The sequence below is a fragment of the Puma concolor genome, chromosome E3 (genome assembly GCF_028749965.1).
Source record: "Puma concolor isolate L17-30 chromosome E3, mPumCon1.1.hap2, whole genome shotgun sequence".
NCBI lineage: Eukaryota > Metazoa > Chordata > Mammalia > Carnivora > Felidae > Puma > Puma concolor.
Window position 1 is genome coordinate 41,936,549 of NC_141682.1, and position 19,721 is coordinate 41,956,269.

The window sequence follows — 19,721 nt, forward strand, 5'->3', positions numbered from 1 at the left end:
ACACCAGGCAGGGGATGGCGATGCACACCCTGAGCAGTCGCTGGTCCTCGGTACCGCGCCCCCCCCCCCCCCCCAGCACGTGAGCCACTGGAGAAAGGGCCACGGGACCGGCCTCCCCTGTGCCCTTGCCGGCCAGGATGCTCCCAGACCTCTCCCTCCCCTAAAAACCCCCTTGTGCTTCTGGGCCCGCCGGTGGGTGCTGCGTGGGCAGGGGTCCCTGTGGGCAGAGCTCCAGGCTTGGCTGACGGGCCTGCTTCTGTTCCCCAGACGCAGCCGGTGCCCAACCCCATGGCCTACCTCCTGCACCAGTCCCCCTGGTGGGCCCACCGCTTTGAGACGCTCAGCAACCACTTCCTGGAGCTCGTGGTGCCTTTCTTCATCTTCCTTGGACGGCGGCTGTGCATCCTCCACGGGGCCTTACAGATCCTGTTCCAGGTGAGCCCACGGCCGACGTCACCCCGTAACTGTCCCCGAGATCGCGGGCTCTGCTGGGGGAACGAGGCACATGGCCCAGGATGTGCGACCGGGAAGCCCTCCGTGGTGCCTTCTATGGGGTTCCTTTCACTTGTGAGCTGCACGTCGGGTCTCCGAGGAAAGGGCTGGTGGTGGTCTACTTCCACGCGGACAGCTGTTCTCAACCCCCGGCTCCGGGGCCCCTCCGCGGTGGGCAGGGGCTCCACCACCTGCCTCCCCTGGGGCGCCGACCATCCGGGACCTCTCCTTTCCCTAAACGTGGGCACCTACCTGTCGATCCCCAGGGAAAACACTGTGGGGACTTTCAATTCCTACGTCGTATTTATTGTCCTCGCGGACAACGACCGGTCCCGTGTGTGCGCCGCGTGAGAGTGCTCCTGGGAACACCTATCCAGACGGAGGGGCGCCGGGCCTGGCCGTCCTGCTCCAGACCCTGGGGTCCGCCGTGGTGGCGGTGTGCTTTGGGCTGTGCTCCCTCGGTTACTGAGTGTGTCCCGCGGTGCGGACGTCCTGCAGCTGTACCATCCGGGGTGTTTCCAGGTTTTCACCGTCACAGACAAATGGGAGTCCGTGTCCCAGGCGGGCGCGACGTCACGCGGGACGCGTCCTCTCCTCTCCCTCCGGCACGTGAGCCCCGCTCGTCCCGCCTCCTCGCCAACTCTGCTCCGGTCGGTCTTTCCGTTGGCCGTTCTGGCGGGTGAGGATCCGACGGGGGGAGTGGGATCCGACGGCAAGAGCCGCCACCTTCACGAAGGCCCTGCCTTCCGGCGCCTGCGGTGCGGGTCGTCCACAGCAGAGCGTCTCATACCCACCGGGGTGGCTTCCTGCCGGACGCATCACTCGAGTTGATCCTGTCGGCGCAAGTTTTCTCAGCCGTGTTGCTCTCTGCTGCTGGGGTGCAGACACAGCGCTGACTTGCACGTATCCGTCACGTCCGACTGCCCCTGCGCTCGTCGCCTGTCCCTCTGCTCGCTCACCCCTTGAGGCAGTACGCGCTCCGGCTGCTTTTGTTCTGGGTTTTACGGGTCCCGAGTGGATGCTGAATTTCAGCAAACGGTTTTTTGTCCAGCAGCTGGGAGAGGGCCTCCCCTCCCATAAGCTGTGACACGGGGAGTCGCACGAAGGCCGCGAACGCTGAGCCAGTCTCACGTCCTCGGGTGAACGCGGCTCTGCCACACGTGTACTTCGACACGTCCCTGGGAATGACTTGCCGGTATCCTTGTGCATCTGGCGTGGCCACAGGGAATGACGTCCGTCGCCAGTGGCGGCCCGTCCGGGCCCCGCTCACGGCGCTTCCGCCCCCCACGCAGCTCCGCGAGGGCAGGCGGCCACGGGGCAGAGGCGGCACCTGGGGGGCTGCTGGACAGGCCGGGTTTGCATTTGTCCCGAAGGCAGATTTAGCAGCAAACGTTTTCCTGGGAACTGGGCCATCGGTCACAGCACAGAGGTTTCTTCCCGAGCGGAGGCAAGACACGCTCTCAAGTCACAAGTGCACGTATCTCAACTGGTGTTTTTGGACTTGTTTTCGCGTCTTTGGGTTTCCTTTTGTTCCTTTCAGCCTTCTTGAACTATTTTTGTTCCATTATTTCTGAGTCCCACGTGTGGCTTCTTGCGGGTTGAACGCGTGCTCTCTGCACAGACTGAAAAGTCTGAATTTCCTCCCTGTTTTGCTGCCACGGCCACCCAGGCTCTGCTCCGGCCCTCCAGTGCTTCGGTGGCTCTGCTTTTTTGATTCATACGCTTTTTTAGAACGGTTTTGGACTTACAGAAAAGCTGAGTGCGGAGGGTCCCCTTGTCCGTGAATTTGTGGCATTCATGTGACACCCCGGTCACAATGAGCGTGGCCGGGCCCGTGACCCCTGCTCCCCCACCCTCTGATGCGGCAGGGGCACTGCGCATCACGCCTGCCCCACGCGCACTTGAGCCCCGTGGTCCCACGGCCCCAAGTCAGCAGGAGGCGGCCTCGGGCAGAGGCTGGAGCATCCCTGAGAGCGTCCGCCAGTGTGGGCGCCACCTCGTGCTGGACCCTCCTCCGCTGTCCAAGGATGCCCGGCCGGTGGGCTCCCCTGTCCCCTCCCACAGGAGAACTTCCCCCTCCCCATTCCAAGGCGACTCAGAGGACCCTGGCCAGCACAGCCCGCTCGGCGTCAGGGTTACCATGGTGCCAGAGAACCGCTCAGCGTTGTGGGGCCTTAATTAGCCACCGCCTCGGCTGCTCTTCCGGGCTGTGGACCACGGGACCCTCTCCAGGCTGTGAACCTGCCTGGGCCCGCAAGACCAGCTTGCACCCTACTGCTTTCTCTCCAAAACCCCGAAGCCAGGGTGTGCCAAGTAGAAGAGGAAAGCACACTGTCCCGTTACTTGACCGGGTGAGAACGGACGGAGAGAGGCTTCAGCGCCTTGAGAGGGGGATTTGAGAGATCCTCACTTGCCCGCAGAACCAGGGCCCTCGAAGTGCCCTTGTCCATTCGCAGAGTGCTTGGCGGGAGTCCTGCGTCAGGACGGGCGCCAGCTTGCCGCACCCGGCTGGGCCGCAGGTCTGAATCCCGGCCTGGGGCACCAGCGTCTCCGCTACAAGCAGAGGGTCTCGGGCCACGTGGCCGGCCTCGACCCTGTTCCAGGCTCTGCTGCCCGCATGCGTAACGGCACGCGGCGATGGCACAGGAACGCGGGGCAGGGGAGGCCAGAGCCGGACCTTCCCGACCCGCAGTTCTGGGCATTATTCTGTAAGACCAGCCCTTCTGCTTGTAGTCCGGGCAGGTCCCCAGTGTCCCCCCTTCTAGTGCCATGCCGTGCGCCAGACAAGGCAGCAGAACGCTAGCACGGCGGCTCTCCTCCGAGGCACGGTCTGATGTCCCCACGGGGCCGGGCCCCAGCTCCCTGGAGCAGGGAGGACGGATGGCCAGCTGGTCCAGCCGCGACGTGTCCGGCCCCCTCCCCAGGCAGCATGGGGTCTCAGGCTGGGGGGCCGCAGGGTGCAGTCTCGGGGCAGGAGCGGGTGTGCCGGTCACCCCAGCGAGCGGTACACTGTGGGCACGCCCACCCGCAGGTTTCGGCGTCGTCCTGACGGGGGCCACGCTCCTTTCCGCACCCGACACACTGAGGGGCGTCTCTGGTTCCGTTTGTTTCCGTTCATCCCTTCGGGGAAGGGTTGAGGATGTGAGCATGCTCACCTCCTCCCACGCTCAGTTTACACAGCTGTTCCGGAGGGTTCTGCAACGCCACCGGTCCGCTGTCTCCTTGGAGAGGTGCACGCGAGAGGCGACAGGAGAGCTGAACCGCGTGGTCCCGGACCCCCCCCCCCCCCACATTCTGCCACCTCAAGCCTCAGGGAGAGACCCTGGCAGGGGGGCACGCCTCCTAGCGTGGGAGTGGGGGTTTGCCAGGCAAGTGGCTCCTGGTCAGCACAGAGACCAGTCGTTCACCCCACACCCGTCTTTTCCACCTCCCACAGTGTCCTGCTCCTTCCAGTCTCTAGGACTTTGGGCAGAATCGGGAACGTGTCACTCTGGGGGCCTTCACCGGGGATGCGGGCACAGAGAGCTGCCTCCCCCAGCCCCTGAGCCAGAGTTGGGGTCCTGGCCACAGCAAGTCACCTACAAGCACGGGTGTCCTCTCCGAGACTGGGAGCTGAGAGCCCGGCACGGGAGTTCCAGAAACCCCTTTCCTTTGGTGTCTGTTGCATCACCGGACCGCCTGCTCAGCGTCTCCCGAGCCCAGGATCCCATGCGCACGGCTCAGCGTCCTGAGTGTTCTCCAGGGCTTCCCTCTGGCCCCCGGGGGGGCAGCACGCAGGGCTGCCGGCCCAGGTCTGGTCTCCCACAGCCCTCAAGGTGACCTGCAGGCATGTTTCAGGCTCCGTTGCTGCCGTAAACACAGTGTGATCCGTTCACTGTCCCTTAGGAGAGGTTGCGGCAGTGGTGTCCCCTCAGCACGCTGGGGCCACACACGCCAAATTCCCTTTTTCTTATTAAAAGTAACCATCCCGATGGATGGGAGGAGGGACGAGGGGAGTGAGCCAGGAGCGTGCGTTTCTGCAGCCTCAGGGCTCCTGCTGCTTTGTCAGAAGCAGACTTCTTACCCAACGTTGTGCTCTGTGGCACCCTAGCTCTCCGGGTCAGGACACCCCAGGTGGGCGACCAGTGCGGGGCGGGGGGGGGGGGGGGGTGCAGGTAGGTGAGAAACAGGTTTGTGCCACTGCCCTACTCAGACCCACCAAGATAGGAACCAAGGGACAGCCAGGCCTCTGGTCACTTTGGGCCTGTTGCCAGCCTTTCAGCACATCCTCCCCAGCTCTGACCCAGACAAAATTGTCAGAAGCCTGTGGGGCCAGAACATTCTGGATAATGGACTTGTGGGCCTCTTCCTGATATTTCCTCCTCTCCATGGCCTGCGCGGGAGGAGGGTGGCCCATGGGGAAGCATCAGGGCAGAGCCTCCCCACGCCCCATCCCAACTCCAAAGGCGGGGGTGGGCTGGGAGCCCAACGGCCAGGAGGTGGCGCCAGGGGTGGGATGGCTGGCCACCGACCGTGACCCGCAGCAGAGCCGCTTGGTTCCCCGCAAGCTGTTCAGCAGTGGCCCTCCCCGGGGCAGGTCCCACGCAGCCCCTATTCTCACCTGTGGCTGGAGACGCTGGTCACCAGGCAGAGGACCGGGTCTGGGCTGACAGGACCCGTGTCCCCAGATGCAGACTCAGAGCCCCCAGCTGCCAAAGTAACGGTGCCACACAGGGGCACCAGCGAGCCTCAGAAGGCGGCCCGCGTCTCAAGCCTCAGGCAAGGCCTCGGGGCCTCTGGGGATCACGCGCGAGGGGGCAGCTGGCTGCAAACGTCCCCCTCTTCCGGGAGTCTGCAGCAGGAGCAAGGGCCCCACAGGAGATCGCCCGGCCTGTGCTGAGCAGCTGGGGAGGGAGGGTCCGCCCGGGCGTGGCCACCAAACCCCAGTTCACTCTGGGCCGATGGGGTTGTGGGCCCCCGTGGCCTGGGCCGTCTGCCCCTCCAGGAAGCCTCAGGTTAGGGCACGGCAGAGGGAGTGGCCAGCAAAGCCTCTTGATGGCACTCAAGTGGAAAACACCGGCGATCTGGCACAGAGGCGGGAAGAGCAGGGTCCGTCACACCCCCGGCAACCACCCGCAGGTTTCCCGCCCCGGGCACTGCAGCTGCGGCCAGTGGTCAGCACGAACGGCCCGTCGCCACTGCGGGCCAGCAGCCCTCCTTTCGGCAGCCACGCCACGGTCCAGAGTCGTTTGTTGCCCGAACGACTCTCCTTTAAGGAAATTTAAGACATACTTAATAATTCACGCACGTATGGCCGTTGCGGACTCTGCCCCCCCCCCCACCCCCCAGGGCACAGACCCAGGTCTCCCGGGAGCTGTGCTGCTGGAACAGCGCTCCGACACGCCGCGGCCGGCTCTGGACTCCGGCCACCTTCCAGGACCGCTCTGTCACGTGGGAGTTTGAGCCCGACACACGATGCCCAGGGGTCTCCACTGTGGACTCGCACCGCTGCGACCCCGGCTCCTGCTCGCGTCGTGAGCCTACTGGTGAGGCTCCCACAACCGAAGCGCGCCTGTGTTTCCTTGGGCTCCTCTCATCTGTGTGCTCAGCATTGTCGTCAAATTAGAATGTTTGCACCTGCCTTCCTGATATTCTTACTGTCACACCTCCCTGGGTATGACAGACCCGTGCCCCTGGGGGCTGCACTTTGGTCGGCGGTGGTCTGGGCCTCAGTTCACAAGGCGGCCCCTGCTCTGTTCCTGCAGTTTGGCGGACTTTTATCGTGTCCGTCTGTCCTAAGTCCTTGCAGTAAATTCTCCATCTCTCACGTGACCTCTTAAACTCTCAAAGTGCGTTTGGTTCTTTTACGTAGTTTTCCTAGTTCTCTTAATTATGATGACGTTTTCTCATCAATACTTTACTCACAGTAACTGCTTCAACGCTCTTCCCTCCTCGTTGCAGATTTTCTCATGTGATTCTACTCCCGTTCCATCCCAGTGGTGGCAGCGTGTCTGCAGAGGTGACCGGACGCCGGCCACCACGGGCCGTGCTAGTGAGTGTCCTCTCAGTGCTGAGTTCTCTCCTGACGAGCGGCTAACTGTTCAGGGGTCCGTTTCTCCGTCCCGGGCAGGTGGGACATACCCTTCGCTGCAAGGCTGGTCTGGGCCTCGCAGGGCCTGCGCCTCGCCAGGGTCTCTGCCGGGTGCCTGGCTTCTTTTCCCCGTGTGAGCTTCCACGTGCCCGTGACTCAGTGGTGGCAGGCCCGAGGGCACCCGGGCCATCCCTGCAGCGCTCGTGTGGCGAGCGCCCGACACCTCGACCTCCCCGAAGTCAGGCTTGCGCCCCTGGGGTTCCCTCCCTGTGCTGAGGCCGCCCAAGTGCCTCCGGGGAGAGCAGAGGCCGGAGCGGTGCCGCGGCACTGGCCGCCATGGCTTGCGGGACGGCCGCCTTACCTGCTCTGTCCCCGCCGTCCCTCTGCCGCACTATATCGGCCCCTCGGGCCCTTAGCCCGGAGAAGCCCGTCGCCCAGATGCCACTGGGGCTGCCGAGCGATGAGAAGGCAGGACGGCTGTGGCCTTGGGCCCCAGAGGCTGACCCCACTTTTCCAGGATGAGGAGGCCATGGCGGGATGCCAGCTACCATTCCTCTGCCTCGGCCCGTCCCCGTCAGGCTCTACTCGGTGGAAACAGGAGGAAGGGCGTGCGATCGGATTGTTCCGGGGAGGCAGACAGGACGGGGCGTCCCCGTCCTCGGTCTGGGTGTTTACAGACGGAACTCGGGGAGGACACCGGGCCACGTGGTTCTGCCCAGTTCTCAGCTCTGGGGCCAGACCCCATGGCTGCACCCTGGTGATCTGCCTCCCACGTGCCAAGTGCTGTCGAGAAACCGTGCGACCACCCTGCTCCCCCAACCTCTGTTCCGACGTGGCGAGCGGGCGAGCCCCGACCCGGCCAGCCCCGTGCCACTCCGACTCCAGCCTGCCACTCCACACGCCACCTGTCCTGCCGCGTGTTTGACATCTTTCGGTCTAAACGCTTTACACAGTCTTTACTGCTCATTCAGCCTGGGACACGAGAGCCCGCCAGAGCCCCGGGAGCCTGTGCCTTGCTCCACTGGGGTGTCCTGGCCCCCTTTCACTCTGACACACGGGAGTCCTTCCCCTTCGGGGGGTTTCTGGAAAGTCCAGCAGGAAGCCCCCGATGCTGCTCAGCCCGTCCCCCTTCCCTCGAGGGTTTGTCAAGTTGCCTTCTGAAGCACCACTCAGATCTCAGCAGAATCCCCCTGCCTTTCCCCTGGTGTTTTCATTCTCCTTGACACACTGGAGAACGTCAACGTTCTCTGCCAGTAAGGCTCCTTTAAGATTAGCGGCTTTGGACCGGGTTTCTCTGGGGTCTCAGAGGCGGCCGTGAGGGACCAGAGGCGAGACTGGGCCTCGGTACCTGTGCAGGTTCCACCAATTACGCCTGGAGGGGAGCCCCTGGGCCATGTCCCCGGGCACTACGAAGGTCAGCGCAGTGTCTGTAGGCAGAGGTGTGTGCTGGCGGCCAGCAGTGAGAGGGCGGCTGCCGGGCTGTGCGGGGCAGGGGTGCAAACGTCCCACCTAGCCTCCCCAGGTGGGCCCCGGTGTCCTGGCTGAGCCAGAGAGGACTTTGGGAACGCACCCCAGTGCGGACAGGGGGAAGGAGGCAGAGCTCACCGTCTCAGCGGCAGCCGAGCCATAGGGAGCAGCGGAGGGAGCTTCTGCTGGCACCGCGGCCCCGGAGCTGCACCGAGCCCGCCAGCCCCGCGGGGTCCCGACAGAGTGGACCCCCAGTCGACGGCACGGAAAACACGACTTTTGTCAGAAGACGCAGGCAGCTGCCGACGGCCAAGACGGCAGAGAGGAGGCACAGCTTCCCCTCGAGTCACCTGCTGATGCGGGTGGGAGAGTGTCCGGGGCCCCGGGCCCAGAGAGACCAGCGCCGGAGGTCAGGCGCCTGGAGGAGGGGGACCAGGACGCCGTGTGCGGCACACTGCGGGGGGAGCCCAGTGTGCCCAGGGCACCTGCCAGCTGGGACCAAGGCCCGGGGGAGAAATCATCTAGGGGCTCGGAACCAAGAATTACTCCTGGGAGAGCCGTGAGTCCCTGCCTCTCACGTCCCACCTCGTGATGTGCCCTCATCCTTAAAGCTGCTGAGACCCGCTGGAAGGAAGCACGGCTCCTCCTGCCAGAGCCTCCTGAGGCTGGCGGCTGTGACCCCACCTTCCTCCCCAGTCGCCAGGACCAGGACCGGCTGCAACCACAACTTGGGAAATAAGGGGCTGGGGAGTCAGCTGGGACTCGCCCGCCACAGAGAAGAGCAGAGGCAGAGTGGCCCCCAGCACCCACGGGCCACGCGGGGAGACCTGACCTCGACGCCCCGCTCCGGGCCGTCCCACGGTGAGGTCGCTGCACGGGGAGACGGCCTGCTCGGCTTGGTGACGGCCACTGGCTTGTCCAGGCCGTAGTCGCTGCCGAGGTCTGTCCATCTGCTCATGTGTGCGGATGACCGGCTCGGATTCTTCTCGCCTCTGGGCCGATTCTGCTGCTTTCTGGCTTCCTCTTTTTCTCAAAGTCCCTCCTAAAGCAGGTCCGTCTGGCCACTCCCATCCTCACGTCTCCTCGGGGCGTATGCGGCAGGCGGCTCGTCTCCTGTGGACGTGTCAACTCCTGCCCCGTCCTGCCTCCCTGCCCCCTCTTTCCCCCCCGCCCCCGGACTTGCGGGCCGCGGCCATCCCAGGGCAGGTCCTGGGTGCGAGCGGGGCCGCCGGCCTACAACGGGGTCTGGGTGCAGAGGAGTGCCCAGCCTCACCCCACATGCAAGAAGCTAATTCACAACTAAACACGTAACGTTTACACCCGTGTGGCCCCAGAGTAACCAGGCGTCTCTTGGGATGCGTCTCAGGACACACAGAGCACTGCTTGTAAAGCTTCTAAAAAACTAGTCACTTGTAATTTTGTGAAAATGTCAACTGCAACCCGATGCCCCGACAGAAGCAGTCTGCTGGCTGGAAACGACGGGAACGCACGCACGTCTAACAGGCCCCACAGGGACACCCCAGCACTGCTCCCGCGGGGCACGCCGAGACCCTGCAGGCTTTGCTGGGCCCCGCACGCCCGAGCCCCGCTGCACACGTGGCCGCGGGTCTCGAGACACCGAGGTTTCGTGCCTGCCACGTTCGGGGACAGGCAGAGTGACAGAAGGCAGAGGTCAGCTCACAGGTCATAGGGTGGGGGGGCAGACGACACAGGCACCAGGGGACTATCTGGAGTGGAACTTTCTAGGTTTTATGGTGATTTACACAAGAGTCAGCATTTGTCAAGAGCCTGAACTATACGCCTTTATCATCTGTGTCAAGAGAACGGACTTAGAAAGTAAGGACGCGCGTTTGCCAGAAGCTCACGGCGGCTGCTGCCCTGGCCGCCTGCTCCTGCCGGGTTCCCGAGTCCGAGCCGCTCTGAGGGCACCCGTCCATCCCCAGGGAGCGGCAGCCCAGGGCATCGGCGCCTCCTCGGAGGACCGGCCTCACAGGACCCTCCCCGCTCGGGTCGGGCGCGTCTGGCTGAGCCGTGCGGCCCAGGGCGGCGTGGGTCTCTGAGGCCGGATTCGCGGCCCCATGTCCGTGAACGCGGTGCGGGCCCAGCAGCCTCCCCACCCCTCCCCCTCCAGTGCCCACTGACAGGGCTGTAATCAGGCCTGATTATTTTCAAGTCACTAAAACAACTTAAACATGTGCAGCTGCCAGAAGGAACTTTCCCCATTGCTGGCTGGGATGCAGCCGTGACAGCCAGCATCTCGCCGGGAAACAGGCTGGGTGTGCGGGGAAAACCCCAGGCTGTTGGCACTCCGTCCGCTCAGAGATTCTGTGACCTTACTTCTCACAGCCAAGGTGCTAAGTTGCTTTTAGGGATGAGCCCTATCGGCAAACTGCCACAGCCTGGGTAGTGGGAAGTCGGCAGACAAGTGGTAAAGCCGGTGGCGGTTTCTCCCCAAGCACATCTGGACTTCCTAGACCCCGGGTCACCCCAGACCCTGCAGCAGAACCAGCCTCTCGGGATGGACGGTGGCCAGCCCCGGCTCAGGCTGACAGCGTGCCGGCGGTCCAGCCCCACTGAAGCCGAACCCGAGTGGAGGCCGGCCACGCTATCCCAGCAGGCACCCCAGGCCCCGGCCAGCCTTGTACGTGGTCACTCAGGATGTGCCTCGGGGACCGCTGGCTGTGGAGGATGGGGTGACCGCACAGGCGCCCCCCACCCCTAACCTCCGGGTAAGCAGCCAGAGCCTCGTCCCCCTCCCGCGTGACTTGGGCACAGGTCCCCGGGGGCTGCCGTGGGCCTGTACTCGTCGACGGTCACCACAGCAATTGCCCCAATACAAACTACGGCATCAAACAGCGCAAGGAGACCAGCTGGCGGTCCCGTGGGTGGGAACCGGGCAGCCCCGGAGGCCGGGTTCCACTCAAAGCTCTGGGAAGAACCCGCCTCTGAGATCAGCTGGGGCGTGGACACCCTGATGAGGGAGAGGGGTCCAGACCTCGCACACCCCATGTTTCTCCAAGGGCCACCCATGCTAGGCTGCCGTGTCCCAGGCAGAGCGTGCCACGGTCGAGGTCCTCGGTGGGCACCCCTGCCCTGGGCTCAGGCGCTGCCCCGCCCCCTCCAGGTGGTCCTCGTCATCAGCGGGAACCTGAGCTTCCTGAACTGGCTGACCATGGTGCCCAGCGTCGCCTGCTTCGATGACGCCACTCTGGGGTTCTTGTTTCCCTCCGGGCCTGGGGGCCTCAAGGACCGAGTCCGGAAGATGCAGGAAGAGGTGGCCCAAGGGGCCCGGCCCACCCTAAGATACGGTGAGTGGACACCCCCGCCGTGGACAGAAGCCCTTTGTCCCCAGGATGGGAACAACCAGCCCATCAGAGAGCGTCCACATCAGCCTCAGAGAACGTCCTGGCTCGGGCGTCCGGGCTGTGCCAGGCCCTTCCCTCGGCTCCTGTGAGCCCACAGGCGCCCCTCCCTGGCGGGCAGCTGGCCTAGAGTGAGGCTCACGCCACCATCCCCCTCCCTGCCCCCCCCTCCAGGCTGCGTGGTGCGGCAGGCAGTGCACGTGGCACTAGGCATCCTGGTGGCCTGGCTCAGTGTCCCCGTGGTCCTCAACCTGCTGAGTCCCACGCAGGTCATGAACACCTCCTTCAACTCCCTGAGGATCGTCAACACATACGGCGCCTTCGGAAGGTACGTGCGAGGTCTCTCCTCGCCCCATCCACCGTGTGCGCACGTGCGACCCAAGGTCCCTCACGGAGACCCACCCCAACCTTCCAAGGGGGCAGCCTCGGTCTAGGGCAGGGTCGTGGGGAGGTGGGTGGGAACCGGGCAGCCCCGGAGGCCAGAACCGCCGTGTCCAGAGGCCGGGTTCCACTCAAAGCTCTGGGAAGAACCTGCCTCCGAGATCAGCCGGGGCGTGGACACCCCAGTCTCAGCCGGGTCTGCTCAGGAGAGAAGCCACGGTGCAGAGGCACAGCAGCTGCCACCGTCGTGTGCCCAAAGCCCCCCGCCTCGGTCTCCCCACAGCATCACCAAGGAGCGCACGGAGGTCATCCTGCAGGGCACGGCCAGCCCCAACGCCAGCGCGCCGGACGCCGTGTGGGAGGACTATGGGTTCAAGTGCAAGCCAGGTGACCCGGGGCGGCGGCCGTGCCTCATCTCTCCGTACCACTACCGCCTGGACTGGCTCATGTGGTTCGCGGCCTTCCAGGTAAGGGCCTCTCCTGCTCCCGGTGCGTTCCCAAGGCCACAACGCCCTCAGTGGGGGTGAGCCCTTGCCTCACACGGCCCCCCTGGGAGAGGACGCGGCCGAGAAAGCCAGCGTCAGGGTGTCAGCGGGGGCCTCGTTCACTCAAGGACAGCCTCAGGAAGACGCCTCACACGAGACCCCGGGGCCGGCAAGTGACAACACTGACAGGCCCGTGCCCACTCCATCCGAGGACAGGACAGTATGACGGGAGCTGGGCCCTGAGAGGAACGGTCCACGGGCACCTGCCCCACGGCCAAGAGCAGGGAGTGAGCGGCCCTTCCAGAGAGGAACCCAGACGGAGAAAGTGGGAGGGTGGGCCCGGCCCCCAGGAGAGGCTAACCCCGACCACACTTGGGGGGAGGGGGCAGTGAGGAAGCAGCAAGCTGAGGGCCCCGGGGACCACGGCTTAACGGTTCTGGCCCATCCAGGGGGCCCCCCCACATGCCCGGCTCTGTGCCCACAGCCAGCACCCCACTCCTTTCTCACCCCCAGACCTATGAGCACAACGAGTGGATCATTCACCTGGCAGGCAAGCTCCTGGCCAACGACAGGGAGGCTCTGTCCCTACTGGCCTTCAACCCTTTCAAGGACAGGGCCCCCCCCAGGTAAGAACCCTTTCCTGGACAGCCCAGCGTGCCCTCAGCACTCTCTCAGCGCTGCTCCTACAAATGCGGGCACCCCCAGCCATGCCCCAAACACCTGAAAACATGCCTGAGTGCCAAGGTCCCCACGCTCTGGACCCCCCACCTTGATCGGCACTGCTCGCCTGCGTCAGAGGGCAGGGTGTGGCACCGAGTGTCGAGCCCTTCCTTTTCCAGGGGTCACCTGCCCCCCCCACCTCACCCCCGCAGCCTCTCCTTCCAAGGAGCAGCCGCTCGGCAGGCAAGGGGCCAGGCTGCCCGACACAAGTCTTCCCTTGCAGGTGGGTCCGGGGAGAGCACTACAGGTACAAGTTCAGCCGCCTGGGGGGCCGGCATGCTGCGGCAGGCAGGTGGTGGGTCCGGAAGAGGATCGGCCCCTACTTCCCCCCACTCAGCCTGCGAGACCTGGAGGGCTACTTCCGGTCCCGGGACTGGCCGCTCCCGGAGCTGGAGTAGAGCCGGTCCCGGGCCAGTGCGCGGAGGAATAAAGCAGGAAGGCCCGGCTACCTGGGTGAGGTCTCGTGCGCCCGGGGAACTGCCACCCGCTCCCACAGAGGAGGGGGTCCCAGGCCGACTCGTGCTGGCCTCCAGAGTCAGTCCCTGGGCGGCCAAGTCCCCTTCCTTACAGATGGAGTTCTCTGCGGAGAGCCCACCCCGGTCCCTTTGCCGGTCACCAGTACCGCCCTGACCCCACCGTGTCCACCAGCACCAGGGCGCTGGGTCCACACAGGCCCCCGGCCCCGGGGCACCCGAACCCCATCACGTGCCTGGCGGGGCCACAGGGAAGCTGCCACTCCCGACCTGTGCTCTTAGCAGCCCCTGGTGCTGCCCCCACACCCAGGAGGTGCCCGGGAGAGGGAGACGCCACGGCTCCTGCCCGCCCCTTCTGCCTGCCCCCTTCTCAGAACCTGCACGCCTCCCCCTCCCCCAGCTCCAGGGTCCAGAGGCACGGACAGAAGCCCTTTGTTCCTCCCTAGGCGAGCCCCCTCCCACCCCCCCCCCCGGCCCGTGAGTGACCGTGGAGCCTCCTGCTCCCTGACCCCCGCCCTGGGAGTGCCCACGGCGGCAATTCCGAGGACTGACGGGCACAAATTAAACTACGTGGATGATTCCTTGCCAGGCGTCCTTCTGGGGGTCTCTGCCACGTGACGTGGCCTGCGGCCCCACATCGTTACTGCCTGATGTTAGCCGGGAGCACACACGACTCCCACCCCACGGCGGCGCCCCTGCCGGTCAGGTGGCCCGAATCCCTGCCCTAGCTGCCCCTCCCCCTCCCCGTACCCATCCGGAGCGCCCGGCCACCCCAGGGAGGGTCCCGGCGGGAACGAGGTGCTTCAGGCAGGAGGCCCGGCCGAGGGGGGCACAAGCGCGGGTCTGTGTGGAGGGCCCCCCCACACACACACAGCCCGCCGGGGGGGGGGGGGGGGGCGGCCAGCCGGTCCAGGTGCCAACAGAGAGGCCGTGTTCCTGCTCGCGGGGACACAGGCTCCCTGTGTCTGGCTCAGGACAGACGCGGCCTCAGACGAGGAGCCTGGAGCCAGCGAGTCTGCCCGCGGCGGCCGCACGGAGCTGCCCACCAGCCCGCCGTGGCCTGGGCAGCCCTTCCTAGGGGGCTGTCCCGGGAGCTCTGCCGCTGGGTGGGGGCACGGGGCGGGCGGGCGGCCTGGGGAGACTCCGCCGCCAGAACCACTGCAGGCCCCTGGCAGCTCTCGTTCCCGTACCGTGGGCTCACCACACCCCTGCCCGTGGGCGCCACGCCAGGCCTCCTCCAACTCTCCCAGGACAGGCCTTCGGGGCACACCGGCCCTCAGACAAGACAAACATCCGCTCGCCCAGAGGGCCGCTGCAAGGGACACACGACATCTCCCACGGCCCGTACCCTCCCAGAGGCCCAGGGTGCCCCAGCCTCCACCTTCAGAGCCTGTCCTGAGGCCCGTCATCTCCTTCCCGACACCCCACCCCTCCTCCACTCGAAATCCTCCCGTGGCCCCAGCCTCACTGAGCACAAACCTGGGGTCGCGCCGTGGCCCCCGTTCCTCACGCCCACCGGTGCCGGACCGCAGGGCCTTTGCTCTGGCAGCTCCCGTGCCAGCTCCACACAGCCCACCCCCCTTGAGGGCCACCTCACCCTGCCTTCGCCGGACCCCAAGCCGCTCCTCCCAGGGCCGAGCGACACCGATACGGGCCTGCTGGATAAACTGTCCACCTGAGAAAGGAGAAAGGTCCCAAATCCGCATCTGCTCAACCTGACCCTGCACTCTCTGGGAAGCTGTTTCTCGGTCAACCCAAGAGAAACTTCAGGGGCTGGGGCTCGGGGACACGTGGGGACATTAGCTCACCCTGCCTGGGCGGTGCAGGTGGACCGGGTGCCTCCTCTACCCACCCCGGGCTCCACCGTAGAAAAATCATCTCCCGGGGGCGGGGCTCTCTTCTCACTGGGAACAGACGCCGAGGTCAGGCTCAGGTCAACGCTAGATATGCTGCCCGCACCTCCCGGGGCACAAGGCTCGAGGGAAGGGCCTGGCCCCCGGGAGCCGAGCCCGCCCAAGCCAGGGACAGACTGGCTGACCATGTGCGGGCCAGGGGCAGGGGAACCTTCCCTTTCCAAGAGGGTTTTCGCTCGACAGTGGTGACCTGTGAAGGTCGAGCGGTGCTCCTCTCGACCTCACTCAGACCACAGACCTGTGGGCGCAGGAGTTCCGGGCCCTGCCCGCCACTGCAGGCCTCCTGCATCTGCACGGGGAAGGCCCCCGTGCTCTGCCCCCGGGGCCGCCGGGTTGCGTCTGCACAGGGTCCGCACACTTCAGGCCCCGTGGCTCTGCGGACGGACACAGTGACAAATTCGAGAAGGGCGCAGATTCCTAAAACCTGCCGGGTGGGCCCGGGCAGCCTGAGGGGCGTTAGCCATCACTGTTCCGCTCAGCTGCTTTTGCGATTACTCACGGGTCACCAGCCTCTGCCGTCTGTGGGGTGACAGCCCTTCCCTGCTCCCGGGGCTCATCTGGGGCTGGTCTTTCTTACCGCCTTCTCGGTCTCGCAGCACCGGCGCTGGGTTTTCCAGCCAGCGTCCCCGGCCCGAGCGCACAGACACTCGTTCTTCCTGCCTGCCACCTTGTGGGGGTTCCGTTGCTGCCATCTGGGACTGAAAACTTCACTTCTTTCTATTCCTCTTCTGACCTCGAGGAAATGGGGCCAAGGGCCCCGTGGCTCAGCTGGACACTGTGGGCCTGGTCTGTGGATTCTAGAACTGCTGCCTTTCCCATCAACCCATCCAAAGACAGAGGTGGGGATTTTAGTTTCCAGAAAAAAGGACTTGGGGCTACCTTTTGACTGTCTTCTATTTTACCCCATGCGTTCACCACCCCCAAGACTCCCCTCCACCTCAGGCCCCCGCATCCTTAGGACCGACGTCCCTCTGGGAAGGACACCCTCGCCAGACGTGAGGTGGCTGCTTGCCTCCCTCTGCCGACAAGTCCCCTTGCTCCGCAGCACAACACCCTGGGCCCTGGGCCGCTCCCCAAGTCGACCTCCCTGCCCTGTACCCTCAGGGCATAAAGATGCCTTTGTCCTCAGGGAACTGCTTCCAAAGCCACTGAGTAAAGCAAACTGACCTTTAAAACTCCTAAAGTAATCCGTGAAATCGACAAGCCTTTAGTTTAACAAACAGGAAGAAAAAAAGATGCAGGGAACTAAAATCAGAAAAAAGAGATCGTGAGCATTACTACTGACCTTAAATAAAAAGAACTTTAGGAGTATTAAGAGCAACAGTATGCCAACAAAGGAGATCGCGTCGACGAAACAGACAAAATCCTAGAGACGCACCGACTACCAAAAGTGACTCAGGAAAAAACAAAGTTGTAAAAGGTCTATAACAAGAGACTGCATCAGTAATCAAAAACCTCCCAGTAAATAAAAACACTGGACCAATGGCTTCACTGCTGAATTCTGCCAAGAATTTAAAAGAGCGTTAACACCGATTCTTCCCAAACTCTTCCGAAAAACTCAGAAAAGGGAACGCTTCCTAAGTCCTCTCGTGAAGCCAGTTTTACTTGATAACAAAGCCAAAAACACCAGCATCCCTTAAACATACAGACCGGAAAGTCCTCAACAAAATACTAGCAAAGTAACAGCATGACCAGAGAGGATTCTATGCCACGGCCAAGTGGGATTCTGCCCCAGGAGTGCCAGAGTGGCTCAACCTCAGAAAATCCATCACCGCGGTACGCGCATCCGCATCGACAGAACACGGCGGGTGGGGCACGCACAGTCCTCTCAGCAGATGCAGGAAGAGCATCTGACAAAATCCAGCCGCCTTTCAGGATAAGAGCCGCTCAGAAAACTTCCTCAACATAATACAAGGTGGTCAGCCACAGCCCACAGCCCACGTCATTCTCAATAACGAAAGACTGAAAGCTTTCCCCCCAAGATCAGAGCTGAAACCAGAATGTCCGCGGTCATCGGAGCCACCCAGCACTGCACTCGAATTCCAGCGAGGGCAGGTAGTTGAGGAAAATTGAAGTATAACCACCTCTATTCACAAATGACATGATCCCACAGACAGAAAATTCCGAAGATCCACAAAAACAAACACAAAAACCCCACGCGACACTGGAGCTAATAAACTAACTCAGCAAACCCGCAGGGTACAAGACGGACACACAAATCAGATGTGCTGCTATACACCAGCAATGAACAATTTGGCAAAGAAACTAAGGCAACAATTGCATTTACGAGTGCAGCCAAAAGATAAAATACCTACCAAAAAACGTAACCAAGGAGGTAAACGACCTACATGCTGAAAACTACATAACACTGTAAAACCTTCTAAAGACCTAAGTCGGTGAGAAGCATGCCCATCCACCAACCATGTGGCTGTAGCGTCAAGATGACAGTACTACCCAAAGTATCTAAAGACGCAGTGAAATCTCTATCGAAATTCCGTTGGCTTTTTTTGGAGAAATGGAAAAGCCAATGCTCAAATTCACATGGAACTGCAAAGGGCCCCAAATAACAAAACAATCTTAAAAAGTTGGAAGACTCACATTTCCTGATATGAAAACTTACTCCAAAGCTACAGTTATCAAAACGGTGTGGTCCTGGCATAGCGACAGACACGCGGACCAGAAGAGAACGGAGAGCTAACAGACCCTCACACATATGGTCAAATGATTTTAGACAAGGGTGCCAAGGCCACTCAGGGAGAGGGCAGTCTTTTCAACAAATGGTGCTGGGAAAGCAGGATCTAAGCACTAAACGATGAAGTTGGGCCCTTACCCCACACCATATTCAAAAATTAACTCCAAATGGATGAAAGAGTGGCAACTATTAAAAGTCCCAGAAAAAAAAATAGATTTACCAATGGATCCTTAGATGGGATGCCAACAGCAGAAGCAACAAAAGGAAAACCAGATAAATTGGACACCATCAAAATTTTAAACTTTTGTGCCTCTGAGAACGTTATCAGCAAAGTGAAAAGACAACCCACACAGTGGGAGAAAATATTTGCAAGTCATAGATCTGATAAAAGTCTAGTATCCAGGATAAATAGAGAACTCTTACGGCTAAACCACAAAAAAGACAAACCAATTCAAAAGGACTTGATTAGCCATTTCTCCAAGAAAGGCACACAACTGGCCAAAAAGCACATGAAAAAATCCTCGACATCCTCAGTCGCTGGGAAATGCACATGAAAACCACAACGGGATTATTACTTCACACCCACTATAATGGCTCTGATTTTTTTTTTTAATAAACATGACAAGTATTGGCAAGGATGTGGAGAAATTGGAGCTTCTGTATCTTGCAGGTGGGGATGTGAAGGACACAGCCACTGTGGAGACAGCCAGGCAGCACCTAGGAGGTTAAACGTGGATCAACGACCACATGACCCAGCAATTCCACTTGGGTGCGTGTGTCCAAAAGAGTTCGAAACAGGGAGTCAGACAGACACTCGTGCATGAATGTTCACAACAGCCAAAAGGTGAAAACCCCAATGTCCACCAACAGACGAACACATGAACAAAATGTGGTCTCTCTGCACAATGGAACAAGGAATAAAGTTGTGTCACCTGCTACAATGTGGAAAACCTTAAAAGTATTGTGCTCCGTGAAATAAGCCAGACACAAAAGGTCACCCATTACATGGCTCTATTTATAGGAAATATCCTCAATAGGTAAGTCTGTAGAGACCGAAAGACTAGTGATCGCTAGAAGCTGGAGCGAGGGGAGAATGAAGAGTGACAGCATCGTGGGTTCCTCTTGACGGGATGAAGCAGTTGGGGACTAGATGGAGGCGGTGGGTCCACAACACTATGATATACATACTCAGTGCCACCAACTGTTCCCTATAAAATGGTTAACTGTGGTAATGCCGTCTTCACCTTAAGTTTTCAAAATAAAACAAAAGCGAAGAAAAGCCTCCTAAGCGTCCCAAGACCCTGGACCTCCCTGTCTCAGGGGTCCAGAGACCTCACACTGCCACGATCGAGTGGGAACGCAGGGAGAGCCAGCAGATAAAGCGGCCATCCCTTCTGTGTTAAGTGCATAGGGCTAGATTCCCTCAAGGCCAGGACATAAGGTGGTACTTAGCCAGTGGGATAGAAAGCGGGTGTGCAGAGACAGTGTATGACCGTACACAAACTTTCTTCTAACTGAAGATCTAGGAAGGACAGTTACAGGTACACAAGTACCAATCAGTCGTGGGAAATCTGAGCAGACGGAAGGGCAGCCATGATTACATTATGTTGGTGATGCATAAGCCGTTGCCATCCGGATGGCTTCTGCCGAGGCTTCCGCCCTGTGG

The 19,721-nt window shown here is 61.9% G+C and overlaps 1 protein-coding gene across 5 annotated transcripts in view; it reads left to right on the top strand.

Moving 5' to 3' along the window:
- LMF1 (lipase maturation factor 1) overlaps window positions 1-13,423 on the top strand; it is an 88,901-nt gene extending 75,478 nt beyond the window's left edge. For 3 of the 5 annotated variants that reach the window (XM_086691678.1, XM_086691677.1, XM_086691681.1), the window contains 6 exons: window positions 268-435; window positions 11,154-11,337; window positions 11,566-11,719; window positions 12,056-12,239; window positions 12,771-12,883; window positions 13,201-13,423. In XM_086691678.1, the coding sequence (XP_086547804.1) occupies window positions 268-435; window positions 11,154-11,337; window positions 11,566-11,719; window positions 12,056-12,239; window positions 12,771-12,883; window positions 13,201-13,375 (978 nt within the window). In that variant the 3' untranslated portion in view covers window positions 13,376-13,423. The remainder of the gene's footprint in view (window positions 1-267; window positions 436-11,153; window positions 11,338-11,565; window positions 11,720-12,055; window positions 12,240-12,770; window positions 12,884-13,200) is intronic. The other 2 variants (XM_086691680.1, XM_086691679.1) reach the window with 1 other exon arrangement.
- The last annotated feature ends 6,298 nt before the right edge of the window (window positions 13,424-19,721 follow it).